Raw genomic sequence first — 23,228 nt, forward strand, 5'->3', positions numbered from 1 at the left:
TGTGCACAGGGATTTGATTCTTAGAAGGTTTCATTCACCTTTTTTTTTTTTCTCTTCTGGTTGTAGGATTTTCATTATGCTTATAGGATTGTTCAATCTGTGAATTAGGGGTTCTTGAGTTCTTCCTAAGTTTTCTCTGACTTATTGTATAGTCTTTGGTTTTAATTCTAAATCCCTCATCCGCCTTGAGTTGGGTTTGTGAATGGTGTGAGGTGTGGGTCTTGCTTTTCTATAGATGGTTTTCAATGGCTGATTATTAAGGAATTAACAGTCAGGACTTTCTCGAAGCAGCCTTTGGGTAGATGGACCTTACTTAACCTCCGAACTTTCTGTTAGTGACTGGAAGCATTAACTATTTATGACAACCACAGACTCTTTTGTTAGAGATTGTGTAGTGCTAGTGTTTTTAACTGTTTTCAAAATAGTTTGCATATTTGAATTCCATTTCTTTTTCTCTTCTTCCTCCCAGATCTTCATAAACAATGAATGGCATAACTCAGTGAGTGGCAAAAAATTTCCTGTCTTCAATCCAGCAACTGAGGAGAAAATCTGTGATGTGGAAGAAGGGGACAAGGTGAGTTTCTAGCACTAGTTCCATGTGATCCAGGGGACATTGTCTCTCTCCAGTCTGAGACCTCATACATCATCTCTAGTTTATGCAGGAATGTCAATATGACTCCTGGGGCTGTTTGGAGAAATTTTCTAAACTGTGCTTTGAATATATAGACCACTTTCCTCATAATGAGCCCATCTTTCTGGGTGTTGTACTTAATCTTTCGGTGTTATTTTTCTTACTTCTTTTTCTATTGAAATATTATTTACTGCATAAAGAGAAAAGACATAATCAATGATTTATTTTAAAAGGAAAAAAATCCTCTACCTAAATAAAATAATACTTCTTAATTTGCTAGGTGAAACAGAAATAAGAGTTAATATAGAATTCTTAGAATAATGTCTAAGTGGAGCTTTGGTGTGTACGGAGTGGTGCTTCCAACACAAAGGGAGAGCTTCCAACACATCAGCTGCTCCATAGGACAAAAATGGTCATCTCCTCCTGGGCGATTTACAGTCTCTGAAAAGTTGCTGGCATCAGCTATAAGTCAATTCTGACTCGTCAATGAGTCACGCTGCTACTCAAAAGCCTATCTCTGGTAGTTTGAATCCACAAGCAGCTTTTAGGGAGAAAGATGGGCAGTCTTCTCTCGTGTGCTATATGGTCTCAGAAACCCAATGGATGGCCATTTAATCACTAAAGTAATTGAGTTATTATTTTTCAATACCTTTAAAACTGAATGTTAGGTAGCTTGAATAAATTGTTATTGAGCTCTAGCTAGTAATGGTAAAATAATTTAAAAAATCAACTTTTATTTAGTCACTGCAGGAAAGAAAATGGTTTTACTTTATCCAAAGCAACCCTCAGCTCATTGCAGTTGAGTTGCAACCTACTCCTAGCTGAAGCCTCCAGTAGGTTTCCAAGGCTAAGCAATGTGGGATGAAATCCTTCCTTGTGTTTCGCCTGTGGAGAGATCCGTGGATTGTGAAGAGGTCCCTGGATTCAAACAACCAGAGAGATCCAGCCTTTGAGTTAGCCACATTACTCTGTACAGACATGATCACCAGAGCTCCACAGAGCAAACCTACAAAGACCACAATAATACCCTTGTACTTTTCTGAAATGCTAATGAAAGTACAGGGCAGAAAGCTTGTACAATTTACAGGATGTGACATAGCTAATAAATAATAACCCTCTTCAAATTCTCTCCTATTCCAAGGCTTACAACTAGCAGGGGCTCTCTCTTTCTGTGTGTCTCTGATAAAGGTAATTTGAAATCGCTTCAGAAGTGAACACACAAAATTCTTCAGAATTTTATCTGAACATGTACACGAGTATGTATCAAGACTAATTAAAAAATTTAAAAATTCTAGTCTTTCGTTTGTCCAGCCATTACTGAGGTTCAAATTGTTAACATAAATCATGGTCAGGTAAATTTCTCTATTTACTGTATTCAAATATCATTTGAAGATCATATGAGTAAACCTAAGAGTCATTATCATTTATGACATTGTGTTTTAATTAATTGTGGCAATCACATGTTCTGGGCAGTCTCTATGTTTCTCATTACTTTGCTATGTCTGCGCATTAATGTGATTACTAGTTTCAGTGCTTGGAGCCCTGGTGGCACAGGCAGTCAAGCACTCATCCACTGTCTGAGAGATGGATAGTTTGAATCTACCCAGCAGCCCCTGGGAGGGAGGGGAGATGTGGTTCTGCAAGGATTACAGCCTGGACAAACCTGTGTCAATTCTGATGTCACACAGGGTTGCTATGAGCCAATGGCAAATAACAATGTTAATTCACTAATCTCTTCAGAATTATCATGTGATAGCAGTATTTATATAAGAGGATCTTTTGGATTTAGAAAATATACAGATTTAGATTGTTATTGTTGTTGTTGTTATGTGCCGTCGAGTCGCCTGCGACTCATAGCGACCCTATGTACAACAGCCCTAAACTCCGCTCTGTCCTGTGTCAATCGCACTGTCTCTGACACTCCCATCCCAATTATCCCAGTCACTGAATCAATCCACCTCATAGAGGGCCTTCCTCTCCTGCGCCATCCCTCCACCCTCCCAAGCATGATGTCCCTCTCTAAGGACTGGTCTCTCCTCACTACATGTCCAAAGTAAGTTAGACGGAGCCTCAGAATCCTTGCCTCCAAGGAGCCACCCAGTTTAACCCTCTCCAGGACAAATCTGTTTGTTTTCCTAGCAGTCCATGGTATTCTCAATACTCTTCTCCAGCACCACAGCTCAAAGGCATCAATTCTCCTTCTATCCTCCTTGGTCATTGTCCAACTCTCTGATGCATAACAGGTGATTGCGAAGACCATGGCCTGTATCAGACGCACCTTAGTCTCCAGAGAGACACCACTGCTCTTCAGCACCTTGGAGAGGTCCCTAACAGCAGGCTTTCCCATGGCAATGCGCCTTTTAATTTCCTGGCTGCTGGTGCCAAGACTGTTGACTATGGAGCCAAGCAAACTAAAGCTGTGTACAATCTCAATCTCTTCACCATCCATCCTGATGCTGCCAATTGGCCCAGTAGTGAGAATCTTTGTCTTCTTGACATTGAGCCTCAATCCATATTGTAGGCTGCAGTCCTTGACACTCTGCAGCAGGTGCTTCAGGTCCTCCTCAGTTTCAGCAAGCAGGGTTGTGTCATCCGCATAACGCAGATTGTTGATAAATCGTCCACCAATCTTGACCCCACATTTCTCCTCATAGAGCCCAGCCTCCCGGATAATCTGTTCTGCATATAGTTTGGAAAGGTATGGAGATAGGATGCATCCCTGGCGTACGCCCTTCCCAATTTTGAACCATGCAGTGTTCCCTTGCTCTGTTCTGACGACTGCCTCCTGGTCCAAGTATAATTTTCGCATTAGAACGATCAAGTGTTCTGGGATTCCCATTCTTCTCAGAGTCAGCCACAGTTTATTAGATTGTAGTACATGAGAATGAAATGAGCCTGATATCTGGAAGGGCAGCCTTGGGGCCACAAAATACAAAGAATCAATTCTTCAAAAATGTCCCTTTACTTCATTATTTCTTTATTATTCTGGGGGAATTCATCCACAAGGTTTACATTTTATTTTATTATTCCATTCCTGGATCTACCAACACAACAGCCTAAATTTCAACCACACTGTGTGCAATGCTAGCCCTTAAAGCATTGCATGCTGGCCATAGTCTTTCTCCTGGGGCCATGGCATCATGCTGGGGGCCTACTTCAGAGCTTTTTAATAAGAACGCTGAAGTTCTAAATTTTTATAAACGCTCTTTCAGCTTCTTTTCCCTTTAGTGTAAAATAAGAAAATAGGAAAGAATGAGAGATTAAATCATTAAATAGGTTAACATCTTTAACAGTACTGAGCACCTAGTTAAACTTCCATAATTTCCAAGCCATGCATTTCTATAAGGCCGTCTCTAATCTCAGATAGACTTGCCCTACTTTGTAACATTATAAAACTTATTATCTATGTCATCATCTTGTATGTGATAGCTCTTGGCTAATTTGGTTGAGAAGGAATGATACTTATAGAGATCAACATGTAAAAAAATAGTTGGGTCTACTACATTACAATTGTAAAATGAAACATGTCAAGTGGCCCAGTAGTGTAAAATAATGATTTCCTTCTTGTGATCCTTTTTATAATTTATTTTACCTTCTATATCACATTCACATTGACTGATTTAATGCTGATTGGTGAATAAAAAATATTTAAAAACTGGAGGAAGGGGGAATCTCCGTTGCCATTAAGTCAACTCTGACTTGTAAGCCCATGTGTAGTAAAACTTTACTCCAGATGCTATTTTAATGAGTATGAATAAATGCTAAATTCTTCTTAATCAAACTTTGAATTGTCATGTATATCTCACATACCTCACCATGGGAATCTGGTACTAAACTCACTATAAAGTATGGCTGTGATTCTCAGAATTTGAAAGCTTGTGTAAATAGAAGTTACTGAGCTTCACCCACAAAGTTTATCTTAATAATTTTGGTCCAGGAGCGAAAATGCTCGCTGCTAACTAAGTCCCAAGTGATATAGAAGTTTCTGGTTAGGAGGAGACTGCATGTTGGGACCAATTGCTCTAAGATATTAAACTATTAGTTGAATCTCTTTGCAAATTTTTATAAAGTTCATGGGATTTAACAAGCAAGGAAGTTGGTGAGTGGAAACAACTGTGGCAATAATTCTGCCCCTGGTGGAACAATGAATGCCTTTATTTGGGCAGAAAAATAATTACTGATTCCTGCAACTTGGAATCTGTGTCCTGCTTAGGGAATCAATCCCTAAGATAAGGGAAATATTCATTCTTCATTGTTACAAATAGCATAATGTCCCCTAAAACATAGTGTCAGCTTGGTTAGGCCATGTTTGATGTCAGTTGTCCCTGTTCATGGGTCATAAGGTGTTAATTAGCCACCTCAGTATTATGTGATTGTGCTATGTGATTCCAACCCTAACCTCTGTTTCAAGGAGACAGGTTCAGAGGCAGTTATGAAATAATGTAATCATCCCCTGTGATGTGGTCTCAGATGTCATCAAGTTGTAGGTTTAAGGTGGAACACAACATCTCAATTAGAGCTCACTCCTGGTGTGATATATGGGCAGTTTACTAGTGGTCGGTCTGCATCGCATTTTGTAAGAAAGAGGAACCTCCTTCAATAGCACCAGGAAGGAAATGCTGTGAATGGAGCATGTCCTTAATGCAGCCACTAGAAAACTCCTCAGCCACGGGAAAATCAAGGGACAGGCAACTCAAAGGAATGCTGATCGTACAGATGTTGAAAGATGGTGACTTTCCTCCAGAACTGACTGAGGAAAAAAAAGAGCTCCTCTAGAGCTTGCACCTAGAATTCAGAATTTTTAACTCCTAAATTGCATGAGAATGCATTTCTGGTTGGTAAAGCTAAACCAGTAGTAGTATTTCTGTTGTAGCAGCAATAAAATCTAAGACATCTTCCATTTTGTAAATTGACATGGTTATATTCAATAATCTGATAGAATTATCTTTTGTTTTGAATCTTAACCTCTAAGATGTTAATGGGGGAAAAGTTTGATTTCATTTTACTTGGATCCACAGTCAATACCCACAAACGTAGCAGTAAAGAAATCAAAAGACTGTTGGACTGCGAAAACCTGCTGACAAGGATTTCTTTAAAGATCTCAACATCAAGGATGTCATTTTACAGATGGGGGAAGTTCTGAACCAAGTCAAGGTGTTTACAGTGGCTTTGTGTGCATGTGAAAGTTAGATAATGAGTAAGGATGACAGAAGAAGCATTTGAACTGTGATGTTGAAGAGTACTGAGTGTACTGTGGATTGACAAAGGAACAAATAAACCTCTCTTGGAATAAGTGCCACCAGAGTGTGCCATAGAAGCAAAAACTATCAGACTTCTCCGAATACACCAAGGGTGTGTTGTCAGGTGGGACCAGTCATTGAAAACATCCTGACTGGATAGTTGGAAGGTCAGTAATAGACAGGAGGACTTTCCACAAGATGAATGGGCACAGGGACTATGACAGTGCACTTGAGCAGAGTAGTTTTGGGATGATGGCACACCGACATCTTTGCAGTGGCCCAGTGGTAAGAAGCTGTGCTGCAATCTCAAAGGCACACAGTTAGAATCCACTAATTGATCTGAGGGAGAAAGATGGGCCATTTCCTCCTGTGTGATTTATTGCCTCTGAAAACCCATTGAAGGGTCAGCTATTGGTCAGTCCCAACTTGATGACACACAACAACAACAGCTCTTGAAAGAGTCAAGGATATCACTCCAGAACTGACAGAGGAAGGAAGGAAGTCCTTCCCAGTCATAGTGCTAAATTCAGATCTCTATCATCCCGTGGTGGTGGTGTTGTCGTTAAGTGCCATTGAGGCGCAGGCAACTCATAGCGACCCTATGAACGAAAGTCTTGAACACCTCCTCTATAACTTTCATCTTTTCTCCAGGTTCATAGGGTTTCTAGAGGCAAGCTATTTATTGTGGAAGTGGATGCCACTCCTGCTTCCAAGCTTATTTAATCAGGGAGCTTCCCCAAACACTGTCCACCATGGGTAGCCATTCTCGCATTTGACTCATCAGTGTCACAGTGTTCGGCTTCACAGCAACCATGAGTTACCTCTGAACAGCAAGTGGACATGCCAGGATTACACGACCTAGAAGAATGTTTCACCAAAAACAATTAAAGGCAGGCCTGAGGGCCACGGATTAGAGTCACGCACCTTTGGCTTGGGGGCATGGTTTTCTGTCTGCTAGGCCAACTTCTCTCTTTCGCTCACTCTCTATGCTGTTGTTAGTGGTGGTGTTGTTATCTCCCTGTAGTGTAAGATAATAAATTTCAGGTGTTAAACCCATTTGCTTGTAGTATTTGTGTTCTAGCAGCACAAGGGAATAAAGCATTTACATTTAACTTTTGACTGGCTGACTGCTGTTTTACTTCCACTTAAGAGAGTCTTCAGATTTCTATTTGCAACTAACAAAGATCTATCTATACTTCTATTTAATGTTGTAGATCTGTGATTTTGAATAGGTGACATTGCCATTCACTCCCAAGATTAGTTTCACCAGTAAAACAAAGCTGTGCCTCCTGTTCCAATCAAGTAAGGAAAGAGCTTCTCGGCTCTTTGACCACAGTCTGTCTTCTTTCTCGAGTGTAGCAGTGGAAAGCTGACCATAAAGCCCTAAACATTCAAATTGTTTCCTAATCATTGACTTTCTGCTTGTTGACGATAACCTCTGCTTGAAAAAAAGCAGAGCCGTTTGCACAAATATAGATTAAGAGCACTCATTAATAAATGCCAAAGATTCCAAAACACATTATACTCGAGAAAGCAGAATATTTGACTATTAAAATGAACATATATGCATGGTCTTGACTGTACACAGAAAGCCGTCTTGTAGCCTGTTCCTCTTGCAAGGATCTACTAACGTTTCTTTTTATATAATTACTGCTATTCTCACAATATTTCTGACAAACTTATGCTAACCTCCAACAATATTACTTAGTGAAAGACACAAATCTAGTAAATTATATAGTCATAGTAAACCTAATATTCTGGAACTAACTCTTTAGATAATGAGCCAAGAGAGCTTAAGGATTTAATTTATGAGTAAAATGGTGCTAACAATAGGCCATATACAGCCTTTCACTAGTATTATAAAGAAAGGAGGCGGGGCAAGAACAAAGGAGGTTACAAAGCAAAGCTCAGATGTGGGTGGGAACTGTTTTCTTTTCACTTCAGTGGTTCTTTTAGGCTGTATTGACTAATCCTGAAAACTGCTTTTAATACTAATGCATGACCTACCAAATGATTGCTGAGGATAAAAGTAAATGTCCATTAAGGTAAGTGCCTATGACAGGTGTAAAAAGTGGAACTGGTCTGATAACTACTTTCCCCATTTCTCAATGAATTTAGTCTGGAAAGGCACAGTCTTAGGGTAATCAGAGTTCAGTCCTTTCTTAATCATGTTTAAACTATGTTCATATTTGAAGACTTGCAGTCCTTTAAAAAACAAAAATGCTTTAAACATTAAAAGACAAGTGTGCTACTGATCTAAGTTAACATACCAGATTGTTTCTTGGTCAAGTCACCAATTATTATCCTAGTTCTTTACTAAATTCCACAAGAAAACAATGGATAGTTTGAGTTAATATGAAAGCTCTTTGTTTTCTAATGGAAAATACAAAATAAAATTTAGCCCATTAATTTTAATATGAATGATTTATATCACCTTGATCATAACTTCATAGAAAAGGAAAGTTTGTAAGTTAAGTAATAAAATTATTGCATATTTATCAACCAGCTTTTATAGGCTCAAAACAGTGAGAAATAATGTATTTCATAATATAGATTACAGTAAATATCCATTGCAACAAGATCTCTATTAGAGAGAAAATTTGTGTAGCTATAAGAGCTGTGACACCAAAATATAACTCTACTATGTACTAGCTCAGAAATTTAATACCAGTGAGTCATGGTCTATTCACCATGAAACAAGCTCCATGGCCTTTAACTATAGTGAGATCTATGGAGAGGGGTGAGCTAATGGCTGTAAAAAGGTTTAGATTCATACCTGGAACTGAATAGGACCTTAACCAATAGCTATAATCAAGCTGGGTGGGTCTGGCAAGATTTATGTTGTGGTATTTAAAAACTGTACAGAATTCTGAAAGTAATGGGAGTATTCAGTGAGAGAATTAATTTTTTTTTAAATTTTATTAGTTTGAATGAACATTTACAGAGATTTTGGGTTTTCATTCATTCATTGTTGCACTGTTTTCTCTACCCTCTTCCCCAGTTTGTTCTTCTTCCCCCGCCATCTGAATGTCTGTTTTAATTGTCCAGTTGCCATAGTGCTTGTCAAAGCCAGTTCTGATTAATCTCCTTTGTCAGTGTGTCCTTTGCCATTCCCTATCACTCCTCCGTGAGAGAGACTTCATCCTGATTCATAAGGAAAAGGGGATGGCGTATTCTCTTGGCTACTTCCTGCTGAAAAGGGACGCTGTGGGTTTCAGGGTGAAGATCTTCTCTCAGGGAGAGAATTCTAAAGAAAGAAAATTATGGGAATGTAAGAAAGTAAAAGTGGGCCAGACTAAGGTAAAGTAGGAAAAATATGAGTAATAAGTTTCAATAGGTGAAATGGGGCAATAAACCAGAAAAATATTGGTAACCTCATTTCCAAAGACCACACCATGGTGGTAAAGAGCAAGATCTCCCCTCTAGCTCAGCTCTGTCATTTTCAGCAATTGACCTTGGTCAAATTTCATTTTTCCCTTTGCTACAGTTTCTTCATCTATAAAATAGTGTATTTATTGAGAATTTGAAAAATTAATGTCCATGAAATAATTCAAACATAAAGTAAGCACTCCAGTGATATCACCTATTAAAAATAACTATTGCAGTATTTATATCTGTATATGAAATCATAATGCTATAGAATCCTTTAACATATTCTAGAAATAAGGCAATGAGCTTAATTTCAAAGCACTAAGTGTGTAAATATGCTCAGTTTTGGGCTAATGAAGGCACAGTGCTTAACTATAAGGATCGTCTATTTTACAGGATTGTTGCCTTGGAATTTGCTGACCAGTTTAGGGTACTGAAATGCCTGACATGAGTTACCATTTTCCTTGCAGGCAGATGTTGATAAAGCGGTGAAGGCTGCAAGAGAAGCTTTTCAGATTGGCTCTCCATGGCGAACTATGGACGCTTCAGAAAGGGGACGGCTCCTCTACAAGCTGGCTGATTTAATTGAGAGGGATCGCCTGCTGTTGGCAGTGAGTATTAGCCCAACTGGCCTTGTAATAAGAATGCTTGGAAACATTAATTGTTTTGAATTAGAAAGTTGTTAGATTTAAAGTATTACTACAAGTACTCTACCAACAAATAATTTTAACTTCTATGGTTAACACAGTAATGGTAGCATCGAATTTATTCTCAAATAATAATCTGCAAACTGGTTCTGTATAATTCTCCCGTAATAGTTACTCACACTAAATTGTCACCCTCAGTGAGATTATATAAAAATGGAAATCTTGTTGGAACTCTGATTTGACTAAGGAGTCTTGGGGACTTTTAGATCAGTCTTCAAACAGTGACCAATTCCTAGATAGCTAGTTGTCTGGAGCTCACACACAAAGTGATAGGAGGAACATTATGGCTTAGAAACTAGAATCCAGCTAATCTTTCTACCTGTATCTTTCTACATCTCCTTAAGGGGGGTATTTTAAACACGTGTGTGTGTGTGTGTGTGTACATATAAACAGAAAGAGAGAGTGCGCGAGAGAGCTGTGAAAGGAGCAGTGGTAACATGCACAAGGCTCAATTTGACTTCTGCCTGCTTCGTAAAGGGAAACTCTCTTCATCACTAATGTGGTCAGACATGCCACCTCACATGTTCCTACACCTATTCTCCCAATCCAGTCCAGTGTTTGTTGCAACTTGAGCCACAGACTTAACTCACAGTTGAAATTATTAGTGAAATAGGTTGCATGTGAAGCAAGTCCAGGTTTAGTCCAACAATCCCAAACTGGATTAACAAGGTACAATTTCACAATCAGTAAAAGTCCAGGCTGAGTTTAGCAGCACAAATGCACCTCTGGTTTCCTTAATCATTCAGTAAACTTTATCTCAGAGCAGTTAAAAGTCAGTTTTTCCTTCAGTCATCCAGCAAGCAAATCCTTTAACTATGCATCCATCTCCTGGGTTAGTCTGGTTACACCTTCCTGTCACAGTCTCTCTCTTTTTTTAGTTGAGATTTTAATGAAAGTTTATAAAGAACTTGGATTTCCATCCATTCATTCATTATTGCACATATTCCTCCCTGATACCTCTTCCCCAGTTCCCTTTTCTCTTTAGAAAAAAGTTATTTCATTCTTATACAGCACCCCCTCTGCCCCCACCAAGATCACTTTACTATGCAGCTCTTATTCTGGACTCTTTTCATGCCAATAATACCTAATCATATATTCATTTTATACAGTTTTCTCCCTCATCTGTTTCAATGCAATGTACATTATTTATCCCCTCTTTGCTTATTTTCCCCAATCCCAATTTAAGTCCTGTTTTATTATAGTGGGATTATACATACAGTAGTTGTCTTTTTGTGACTGATATCTTTCACTCAGCATAATGTCTTCCATGGTCACTCATATTGTATAATAGTTCATGAATTCTTTGTTTTCAGTGCTTCATAATATACCATTGTGTTAATATACCACAGCTTCTCTATCCATTTGTTTATTGATGGTCACTCGGGTTGTTTCCAATTCTTTACTATCATGAACAAAGCAGCAATAAACGTGGGAATGCATATATCTGGGCAACAGGTCTGGTTTCTTTAGGGTATATTACCAGTAGTAGAATTGCTAGAGCAAATGATGTTTCTATTTACAACTTTTTGAGAAAGTGCCATACTGCTTTCCATACCATTTTACACTCCCTCCAATAGTGAATAAGGGTTCCAGTTTCTCCAAAACTTCACCAGCATTTGTTGTTTGCTGCTCTGTTGAATTTTGCTATTCATAAAGGGCTGGGATGATATCTCATAGTTGTTTTGATTTGCATCTCTCTTAGAGCTAGGGATTTTGAACATGTTTTCATGTGCTTGTTAGCCATTTGAATGTCTTCTTTGGTGAAGTGTCTGTTCATATCCTGTGGCCATCTTTCAGTTGGGTTGTTTACCTTTATTTTGTTGCATGGCTTGATTATTCTATAAATTCTAGATAGAAGTCCCTTATCAGACATGTCATTACCCGGTATTTTTCCCCAGTCAGTGGCTTCCCTTTTTTCCCTGTTGGAGAAGTTTTTGGGTGTACATAGGGATTTGATGCTTAGAAGATCCTGTTCATCTATTTTATCCTCTCGTGATTGTAGGACCACAGTCTCTTAACAGTGTCTCACAGTCTCTTCACAACAGTGCCACAGTCTCTTCATTCTATCTCCACCATTATTTTTTACAGTGGGAAAAGCACTCTCTTATATTGGTCTAAAAACTGTTTATAATTTGCAAGAATATGTGTCCATAGTTACAGTAGCTAAAGACCATAACCCCAATGGGGGCTACAGCAATAGAAAAGCCAGTTTTCAAGGTTTATGACACCACACGAGCTCTGGTGGCTTAGTGGTTAGACGCTGAACTGTAATCCCAAAGGCATGTGATTCAAATCTGCTACCTCCTCCATGGAAAAAAGGATATGTAATCGACTCCCTTATAATTTATAGTCTCTAAATCCCGGCTATGGGTTGGTTCTGAGTGACAGCATACAGACAAAACCAATGGTCTACTGATAAGGAGTTGAACTGCCAAAACAAAGGCAAATGGTATGTATCCACCAGTTGCTCTACAAAAGAAAGATGGGCCTGCTCCTCTTGTGTCACAGCATCTGAAAACACACTGAAGGGTCAACAGTGAATCATTTTTCACTTGACAGCACTTAACAAATGCAATATACATGTATGTGTCTATCGTTGTTGATAGCTGTCAAATCAAGCATAACTCAAAGCAACCCTTTGAACAAAAAGCCTGAAGTCTTTCTATAACTATCATTATTTATCAAAGATCATAGTTTCCAGAGGCATGTTGTTTAGTAAGTGAATGCCACTCCTGCTTCCAAATGTGTGTGTGTGTGTATGAGTGTGTACACAAATATATAGACATAATGACTTATAAGATATTATCCATATTCAAAATTTTATAAACAAAAAACACTAAACTCCTTTTTTGGGGTGTTTTTTAGATTAATTTTAATGAAAGTTTACAGAGACTTAGGGCTTCCATTCATTCACTGTTACACTTTTCTCCCTGCCTACCCACTAAGCTCCATTTTATGAATAAAACTTCCCCACAGGGTTTCAAGGCTACAGTCTTTATGGAGGGAACTCTGATGATGCATTGATTAAAGCCTTTTTCTACTAACAAAAAGTTCAAGCCCAGCAGCTGTACCAAGGGAGAAACATGTAGCAGTGTGCTTTTGTAAAGATTTACAGTCTGTGAAACCCTATATGACCTTTCTAGATTGTCTTCTATGATCACTACTAGTTAGAATGGAAAGAACAGCAGAATTCTTTGAATATTTGCTTGGTATTAATCTTTATGGAAGCAAAATTCCAAGTTTTTCTCCCACAGATTGGTTGGTAGCTTTTATTAACAGATATTTTCAGTTAGCTGCCATGCCCTTTAAACACTACTATCATCAAGGTTTCTCCAAAAATTCTCTAACACGTGACTACTCCAAATATATATACATATTCCTCAGGAGCCCTGGAGGTGCTGTTAATGGAAAGATTAGTGATATGAACTCAGTCCTTCAGAAAAATAATTATCGTATGGTACCCTGCTACTGAAAGATTACACCTCCCAACTTTCGGAGGTGGAAGGAGGTTTCTACGCTGTCTATAGGCTTTCTGTGGGTGTGAACCTACTTTATGGCAGTGCCTTTGATTCGGGATACTAAAGTTTGGATTTTAATCTATTTTTTTTTCAGACACTTGAGTCAATGAATGGTGGAAAACTATTTGCCAATGCATATTTGATGGATTTAGGAGGCTGCATCAAAACCTTACGTTACTTTGCAGGCTGGGCTGACAAGATCCAGGGCCGAACAATTCCTATGGGTAAGTAGCTTTAGAGAATCACCAACATGGTAGGATGGAGACTACTGTGTCGTTGTTAGATACTATTGAGTCAGTAACAGCTCAGAGCAATATGATGAATAACAGATTGAAATCAACTGTTACATTAAGGTTCTTCCTCTGTTTTGCCGACACTCTACTTTCCCCAGCAAGACGTCTTTTTCCAAGGACTGACCCCTCCTGAAAACATACCCAATGTATGTAAGATGTTCCAACAGAATTGCCTCTAAGGAGCATGCTGGTTGTACATTTTTTTTTTAATTGAGGTAAATTTTTTGTTGTTTTTCTGATCTTTTTTATAAATTTATTATTAATTTCAATGAAAATTTACAGAGACTTCAGATTTCCATTCATTCACTATTGCACTTTTCTCCCCTCCCAACCCTCTCCCCTAGTATACTACCCTCTTCGAAAAGTAAAAGAAAAATTCTTTCACTGTTTTACAATCCCTTCCCCCAGGTCTACTCCACTATGAAGCCTTCACTCTGGACTGGTTGTACTTTTTACAAAATACATTTGTTTGCTCTTCTGACAGTCCATGGGACATGCAATTTGTTGTTGTTGTTGTTATATGCTGTCAGGTCAACTCCAACTACTAGCAAACCTATATACAACAGCTCTGAACCCCTCTCTACCCTGAGCCACTTTCTTTGTCTCTGACACACCTACTCCCATTACCCTAGTCAATAAATCAATCCATCCAATCCAGGATCTTCTTCTCTCGCCCTGTCCCTGCACCCTTCCAAGCATGATGTCCCTCTCCAAGGACCCATGTTTATACTACATTAGACAGAGCTTCAAAATCCTTGCCTCCAAGAAGCAGCCTGATTTCATCCTCTCCAGGAGAGCTTATTTGTTTTCCTAACAGTCCATCATATATTCAATACTCTTCTCCAGCACCACAACTCAAAGGCATCAAATCTTCTTCTATCATCCTTAACAATTAACTAACACAGAGTTCAAAGGTGTCATTTCTTCTTAGTTCTTCCTTATTCATTGTCCAACTTTCAGGTGCATAGGAAGCAATTACAAATATCAAAATTCTAATTAGGTGCACCTTAATCTTTAAAGACGCACTTTGGGGATGTCCTTGACAGCACATTTCCCCAATGCAGCACTTTCTTTGACTTCTTTACTGCTGTTTCCATGGATATTGATTGTGGATCCCAGTAAAATAAAATGGTTGATAACTTCAGTCTTTAATCCCTCCATCATGATTTTGCCAGTTGATTTAGGGATAGATTTTGTCTTCTTGATGTTAAAATATGATTCTAAACAGTCCCTTTTAAAAATGTCAAACAAACAAGATTAACTTCTTTTTTTCCCCTTCACTTTGAATAAAAAAACCTATTTCTGCACCTGAAACTTTAGTTAAGATTAATCAAATATATTTTAAAATTGTCTCAACATAATCACACTTCTTTATTTTAGAAAACAAAGAAGTAAGAACAGAACGACTTTTGGACAAATTTAGTGACTTAAGAACTCAAGCTTTTCAGAACTGGTCTCTGAAATGAAATACGCTGGACTTTATTCCAACAATGAAATTTATACCAACTATAATGTCATTTCACTACTTGTCTCTTAGTTTGTCATACATGGTGACTTGGACATTCCATTATGAATGAGTGATTTTCATTGGTTGCTGATGTTACTCAGAGGACTTAGGCCAGGCTAATTTGACAAATATAAATTTCTTATCAATTTCAAGGCATTATCCTTCCCAGAGGAGTGCTGCAGACTAATTCCTTCTCAATAGGCCACAAACACTTCATTTACATAGTAGCTATTGATCAATGTTTATAACTTCCTCAGGAAATAGTCAATTAACCTGGACAAAATAACAAATTCTCTGGAGTTAGAAACTCCAGCAAAGGCAATTCTTTTGGACTGAGGGGAAAAAATCTCTCGAATGGTTGTTCTAAAGAGTCAAAGCAAGCTACTGTACAAAAGAATGAGTTTCATGATAAGGTCTTTTCTACTGTTAAGCATCTTTGTGCTAAACTGTTTCATTATCTTATCATTGTAAATTATTCTTTGAACGTACAAATTTGTATTTAGTTAGGCATTGAAGGAAATTTTTTTTTACTTCTTTTCTACACCTTCCTGTCATAGAAGATTAAGCCATTATCCCATGAATGTCAAATATATTTGTCTAAACGTTATCGCATATGTGTTTTATTTTCCAGATGGGGACTTTTTTAGTTATACAAGACATGAGCCTGTTGGTGTGTGTGGCCAAATCATTCCTGTAAGCTGGTCTTTGCCATTTTCAATCTCAGTATTACAGTTCTAAATCTGTTCAATGTGGAATAAACCTTTCACCATCATAAATGGATCCTTATGTATTTTCTAAACGCAAGCAAATTATAGGACATGTTGAGACTAGGTTTCCATGGCATTAAGAATTTTAATATGAACTCAGTTGTCCAGAAACTTATTTATATCTGGACATTTCTGTAGAAAACTCTACTACAAAATCAACAAACTTTAAATTTTAGTCCATGAGTTCCTTGGAAAAGCAAATTCTATTATCTATTCTTTGTAAGATCTGTTGTTGTTGTTGTGTATCATAAAGTTGGAACCAACCCATAGCTACAATGGATTTTCAGAGGCAGTTAATCACTGGAGAGGAAATTGCCCATCCTTCTCCCACTGAGAAAGTGGTGGCCTCAAACCATATGCCTTTGGGATTGCAGCATAGCTTCTCGCCATTAGGCCACCAGAGCTCCTCATAAGACCCAGGCTTTACAAAGTACAGTGGTCGTCACTGGTCAGTTTGCCACAGAACACCACTGTAGGTAATCTACCAGGTCTACTACTCTCCAACACATTCTATTCCTTGTTGGGATAGCTTGTCATAGAGAATAGTAGTAATCAGAATGTTCGAGCCTTTAAAACTTTCTTTTTTTCTCTTTTAAATGGCAAGAAACATTACCAAAGGCATTTGAAGACTGCTTTTGTTGTCACTATGTGCCATCTACTTGACAACAGCTCATAGCGACGGTATGAACAACAGGGTCATCTGTCTTCCTCCTGATCTCGAATATGTCTGTACCCATGGACATAGTCACTGTGCCAGTCCATCTTGTTAGGACCTTCCTCTTTTCTCTGACCCTTCATTCAGCCTTCCCAGTGTGAGGTCTTTTTCCACATCCTGTAGAGTAGATAGAGCATATACTACCTTTAGATTAAAACCTCTGATACTCTAAATCCCTTAGAGGAAGTAGTATTTAAAGTGGAATAATAAAGACTTCCTTTTAAGTCTCACAAATAAGAGATTATGATTTAAATTTGACGGGCCTATTCAAAACACCCAATGGCAGGAAAGACAGCCAAGAGTCCTGAAAATCTTGGCTGACTAGTTCAAATAACAAAGCATTTGCTGCAATGAGATTGAAGCATGAACATAACATTTTGAATGAATCATTAGTTTTAAAAAAGCCATTGTATCTATATAAACTTGAGAAGCATCAACGGCTTCCTTGTTCTTGTTACTGCACTAGCAAACGTGTGACTGTGTTAAACATTTGACCTACTTTCTCAGTTAATCCTCAGGACTACCTTCTGAGGCAGAGGGGTCTATACCCACATTTGCAGCATGACCAGGCAGTATGCTTGCATTGATGCTGTCCTGTGGAGAAGTGGGCAGGGAGTAGGGGGTACTGGGTGCTCTGACCCAACAGGTTATCTGGGTCCTAATATGATGATCTCCCTAAGAGTGAGTTTTAGTTTTCTGATGAGGAAAAGGTAATTATGTGGACACCAAGCTTGTCTGTCTGCACATGTGCTACCTTGGGATAGCCCCTTTGCTACAGTTTCCGGTCTTATCAACCACTCTCTGACTCCTCATTCCTGTGTGGTGCCATCAATTCTGGCCTAAAGGTATTTCTTGGTCAGTGATAAGCTGAATATTCTTAGAACTGTTCCCTTCCTCCCCATCCCTGGGAGGCATTCTCATCTCAGGCTTAACACTATTATACATTGTAATAATACTATTTTATAGTATTTTAAATAATTACAGTAAATAACCTACCAGGGAAAGGGAATAGTTGAACTTTTTTAAACCACAATCACAATTTGTTTAATAGCAGGGGTCAACTTTCTTGTCATGCAGTCATATTTTTCTAGTAGAAAAATAACTCAAAATAACCTAGCTATTGATCAAATTTCATGACATTTTCTGTTCCTTCCTCAGACCTGATTTATTAAAAAAAATTTTTAATTCTCAAGTTTCTTTGAACAGTGAATTTCTATAGAAAATAGCAGAGTTCTACACAAAACTGCAATTACTGTTGAACATCTACAAGATTATAAAAAAGTTACATTAGCAAATGTGACTTCTAGTTTTATAAAGACGCTATTGTTCAATATTGCTTTCTAGTGGAATTTCCCATTGGTCATGCTTATTTGGAAGATAGGACCTGCCCTTAGCTGTGGAAACACTGTGGTTGTCAAACCGGCAGAGCAAACACCTCTCACAGCTCTTCATGTGGCATCTTTGATAAAAGAGGTAAGTTTTCTAAGTCAAAATATACACAGAATTCGGTGTCTTAACTGATATTAGAAAATCTCATTTGGTGCTACTGTATACTACTACATAGCTCCCGTCCAAGATGGGAGATGCCTTTAGGATTAGGATTGGTTTAGACTTTCGGCAGTCAACCCACATGAATCTCATTCCAAAGGTGGACAAGAAGTGAAAATCAAAGGTTTGGCATTTAGTCACCTTAGGATGACTTCTAGGCCACCCAGAAATATGTTGGAATTTGTTCTTGAAAACAATGTGTTCAAATTTTGTAAGTAAACTAGTAGAAAATTTTAAAAAAAGAAAATCAGGTATTCTATATACTAAATAATCAGCCATTAAAACTCTATGAAGCATAATTTTAGGGTGACACATAGGGGGTCACCATCAGTCAGAATTCTTACATGGCATGTACTTAGACCATTCAAGTCCTCATTGATTTGCATCTACAGCCTCACATGGCATTCTTCCTTTGTCTCTTTGTGTACCTTGTCCTCCTCTTTTATAAAGACAATAGTCATAGAGAATCAAGATCTACTCTGCTCTAGGATGTTAACATAATAACGTCTTCAAAGATTTTATTTCCGAAAAGAAACATTAATATAAGAGTCAGCTTCAATAAATCTTTTTAGGAGACAAAATCCAATTCATAACAAACAGATTTTATCTTTTGAGTTCCTGGTATGACTTGTAGGAGTCCTGTGGACAGTCTCAAGCTGTTACAATTCACTACAGATCCAGAAACCCAATAGCTGCTGGCTTTGGCTTTTTAGTTTGATTAATACAATGTTTAAGCAAGCGCCTATTAACTGAAGACACAAGTGGTTCCACCATAGAAAGAAGTAGCAGCCTGCTTCCATGAAGAAGAGCATAAGGAATCCTGTGGGGCAGTCCTACTCTATCCTATAGGGCGGTTATGAGTCAGAAGTGATTCATTAACACACAACAGCATGCAATATAAGATGCTCATTCTTGGAACAATAATGCATAACAACTCAAATGTAGGATTATGAAAAAAAATAGTTCCCTTGTTAATGAAACAGTTATTGTTGTTGTTTATCGTTAAATCAGAACCAACTCATAGCTCACTCCTCTGTGGGCTTTCAGTAGCAAAAAATCGAACAGGAAGAGATTGCCTGTCTTTCTCCCACAGAATAGCTGGTAGATTTGAACCTTTTGCCTTTGGGATGATAGCACAATTCTTTATCATTCGGCCACCAGAGTGCCCTATGAAACATTTAGGGTTATTTTATGTGGGCTAAGATAAATAATAATAAATAAAAATCACATCCCTTCAGTGACTTTTCCTCAATAGTGTTTAACTACTAGACTGGTAACCAAAAGGTCAATGGTTTGGATCCACCAATGTGCACTCTGCACCTGCAAAGATTTAGACTTTTACAAATCCTATGGAATATTTTCTGTCCTATGGGTCAGAACCAACTGCACAATAGTGTTGATGGTAGACATTTACAGGATTGCTGTGGAGAGACGACTTCAATCCTATAGTCTCCTCTTTTTTTCCAATGAAATTAAATTCTCAGTTTTACTGAAACTTTTTTCTTTATAATACCTTTTAGGCAGGGTTTCCCCCAGGAGTGGTGAATATTGTGCCCGGTTACGGGCCCACTGCAGGAGCAGCCATCTCTTCCCACATGGATGTCGACAAAGTGGCGTTCACAGGATCAACAGAGGTGAGACCATTACACAGGCAGTGATAATGAATGTCTGCCTCTCCAACTGTCAGAAGCATGCTTTACACAATGGTTTTTGAGCTGACATTTCCTTAAAACAAGTTCTCTTTAATGATTTGTTTCTTAGTCTAGTCTCCTCGTATGTTTATAGAGCATAAGCAGATGTAGTTAGGATATGATGAAATATCTGTTACATACTCAGGAGACCAGATTAAACAGTTCTTAGTGTATTCATTATCTTCTCTGCTGTGTAGGTCTTGGTATATGAATAATACAGTTTGTGATAGAAAATCTAAAGTAGGCCACAGTGACTGGTATGAAAGAACAGCACCTTGTTGCATAGAATATGGAAATTAAAGAGCAGAGTCTCACACTCTTTTTGAGGTTCTCAATTCCCTGGACATTTTGAAGGGAAGCAAGAAGCTCAGCTTCCCCAGACATTACTCCTTTTGTTTTGTTTTTCTTGGGTTTTGTTGTTGGTTTTGTTTTTTTTGGGGTGGTCTTACTTTTTTTTTTTTTGCAGTCTTGTTCTAGCCTTATTATAATTTCTAACCCTTGCCTGATCGTGTATAATTTTAAAGCCCAAGACTACAGAGGTGGACAAGACAAGGAGACAGGACGAACAAGTAGAGAAGTTTCTCCCTGTTTAAGATAATACATTTCTATCTATTTAGGTTATTTTTCCCTCCTATACTTGTCCCAATAGGCAGTCGTCAGAACATAGGAGGGTAACACTGCATGGTTCAAAACTGGTAAGGGTGTAGGCCAGGGATATGTCCTATCACCATACTTTTTCAACCTGTATGCAGAGCAGATTATCCGGGACGCTGGGCTCTATGAGGAGAAGTGTGGCATCAGGGTTGGTGGAAGATCTATTAACAATCTGCGTTATGCAGATGACACAACCCTGCTCCCTGAAACTGAGGAGGACCTCATGCACCTGCTGCAGAGGGTCAAGGACTGCAGCTTTCAGTATGGACTGAAGCTCAATGTCAAGAAGACAAAGATTCTCACCACTGGACCAATTGGTAGCATCAGGATGGATGGCAAAGAGATTGAGATTGTTCACAGCTTTAGTTTGCTCGGCTCCACGGTCAACACTCTTGACACCAGCAGCCAGGAAATCAAAAAACATATTGCGATGGGAAAGTCTGCTGTTAGGGACCTCTCTAAAGTATGCAAGAGCAACGGTGTCTCTCTGGAAACTAAGGTGCACCTGATACAGGCCATGGTCTTTGCAATCACTTGTCATGCATCAGAGAGTTGGCCAATGACTAGGGAGAATAGAAGGAGAATTGATTCCTTTGAGATGTGGTGCTGAAGAAGAATATTGAATGTATCATGGACTGCCAAGAAAACAAACAGATTCATCCTGGAGAGGGTTAAACCAGGCTACTCCTTGGAGGCAAGGATTCTGGGGCTTCGTCTGACATACTTTGGACATGTTGTAAGGAGAGACCGATCCTTGGAGAGGGACATCATGCTTGGTAGGGTGGAGGGACAGCGCAAGAGGGGAAGACCCTCTATGAGGTGGATTGATTCAGTGACTGAGGTAATTGGGATGGGTGTGTCAGAGGCAATGTGACTGGCACAGGATAGAGCAGGGTTTAGGGCTGTTGTACATAGGGTCACTGTGAGTCGCAAATGACTCGACAGCACATAACAACAACAACTAGCAAAAGTAAGTGATGAATTCCATGTCATGTGAAATCAGAAAAGTTCCTGTATAAAACAGAAAGAAAAGTTTTTGAGTCCTTCTATTAGATTAGTTGTCTTATTACATGTTCCATATGAGAAAAATACCCTTTTTAATATGCTCTATAGATGTTGAAGGGAGCTGTGCTGGGTGGTCTACTGGTAAGAAGCTGAACTGCAATCTCAAAGGCATTCAGTTCTAATCCACCAGCTACTCCATGGCAGAAGAATGAGCACTCTTCTCCTGCGCAATTTATTGCTTCTTAAAACTTGCTGAAAGATCAGCTATAAGTCAATTCTGGCTCAACAGAAGGAAAAAATCAGACATAAAAGTTAAAGAGTTAGAGTTTCTCCTCTTACAAAGTTTATCACACAAATAAGAGACCAGGAAGTATATGATATTGTTGTTGGGTGCCGTAGAGTCAAGTATGAGATTTGTAACCAACTTATGGATAATATCTCTGAACTCTGTCTTGTCCTGAGCCAGCCTCACCATCTCTGACACACCTAACCCTATTGCCACAGAAACTATGTCAATTTATCTCATCTAGATTCTTCTTCTCTTGTGCTGACTTCCACCCTTCCATGCATGATGCCCTTCTCTTAGTACTAGCCCCTCCTGACAATATACCCAAATTATACGAGACAGAGTTTCAAAACTTTTTCTTTAGTTGTTTTATAATACTCTTCAGCAAGATTTTGCTTGTATGTAATATTAATGATATTTTAAAATATTTTTGTTGGATCATCTTTTTTGAGGAATGGGAATAAATAACGATATCTTCCAGTAGGTTGGACATGTAGTTGTCCTCCAGATTTCTTGACACAACCTGGTGAGCACATCTAGCACTGCATCTGTTTGTTGAAATATGTCAACTTGTATTCCATCAATTATGTATACATATATACAATAAGTGCACTAACATGTGCACCTTCTGAAAACTGGGAGGAAATTCACAGGGAAGAAGAATGATGTCTAACTGGAGGAGTAAAGTTTGCTCTGACTTTTGATAAATTATTCCAGTAGGGTTGCTTCCACATAGTCTGTATTTTAGTCACAGCCTCTGAGTTTTTCAGATTCATAGAGACCCTTCATAAAATGTTCAAGGCAGTAAATTATAATGGAAAAAGAATTTGCGCCATATCAAGCCACTGGTACATCTAAACTGGTAGAAATGGACAGTATTTGAGTTAGCAGCAAAATTTGTTAAGGATGAGACCACAAGAGCTCTTTTTTGGTTACTATACCTTCTGTAATTGTGTACTGTCAAGTCAAAACCAACCCAGCCAGTGGGTTTTTAGAGGCAGTTAATCTCATAGGAGGAGATTGCCCATCATTCTCCTGCAGAGCAGTTGGTGGAGTCGAACCCTGTGCCTTCAGGATTGCAGCACATCTTCTTGCCACCAGGCCACCAGTGGTAAAGAGCTACACTGCCAGCCAAAAGGCAACCAGTTCAAATCTACCAGCTGTTTCTCAGGAGAAAGAAGAGCAGTCTCCTTTCATGTGAATGTACCTTTAGAGGCTTGATTTACTTCATGGAATTTTTTTTAACAAGATAGAAGTATTATCAGAATAATCAACCTCTCTTTTGGAGCTCTAATGG

At 38.6% G+C, this 23,228-nt stretch overlaps 1 protein-coding gene across 1 annotated transcript in view; it reads left to right on the top strand.

The window, feature by feature from the left end:
• LOC102865568 (retinal dehydrogenase 1-like) overlaps nt 1–23,228 on the top strand; it is a 64,321-nt gene that overhangs the window by 19,485 nt on the left and 21,608 nt on the right. The window contains exons 2-7 of the mRNA XM_006894377.1: nt 470–574; nt 9,711–9,851; nt 13,560–13,689; nt 15,897–15,958; nt 18,092–18,220; nt 19,816–19,929. Of these exons, the coding sequence (XP_006894439.1) occupies nt 470–574; nt 9,711–9,851; nt 13,560–13,689; nt 15,897–15,958; nt 18,092–18,220; nt 19,816–19,929 (681 nt within the window). The remainder of the gene's footprint in view (nt 1–469; nt 575–9,710; nt 9,852–13,559; nt 13,690–15,896; nt 15,959–18,091; nt 18,221–19,815; nt 19,930–23,228) is intronic.

The sequence above is a fragment of the Elephantulus edwardii genome, unplaced genomic scaffold, assembly GCF_000299155.1.
Source record: "Elephantulus edwardii isolate Elephantulus edwardi_28Jun2011 unplaced genomic scaffold, EleEdw1.0 scaffold00141, whole genome shotgun sequence".
In the NCBI taxonomy this organism is placed as follows: Eukaryota; Metazoa; Chordata; class Mammalia; order Macroscelidea; family Macroscelididae; genus Elephantulus; species Elephantulus edwardii.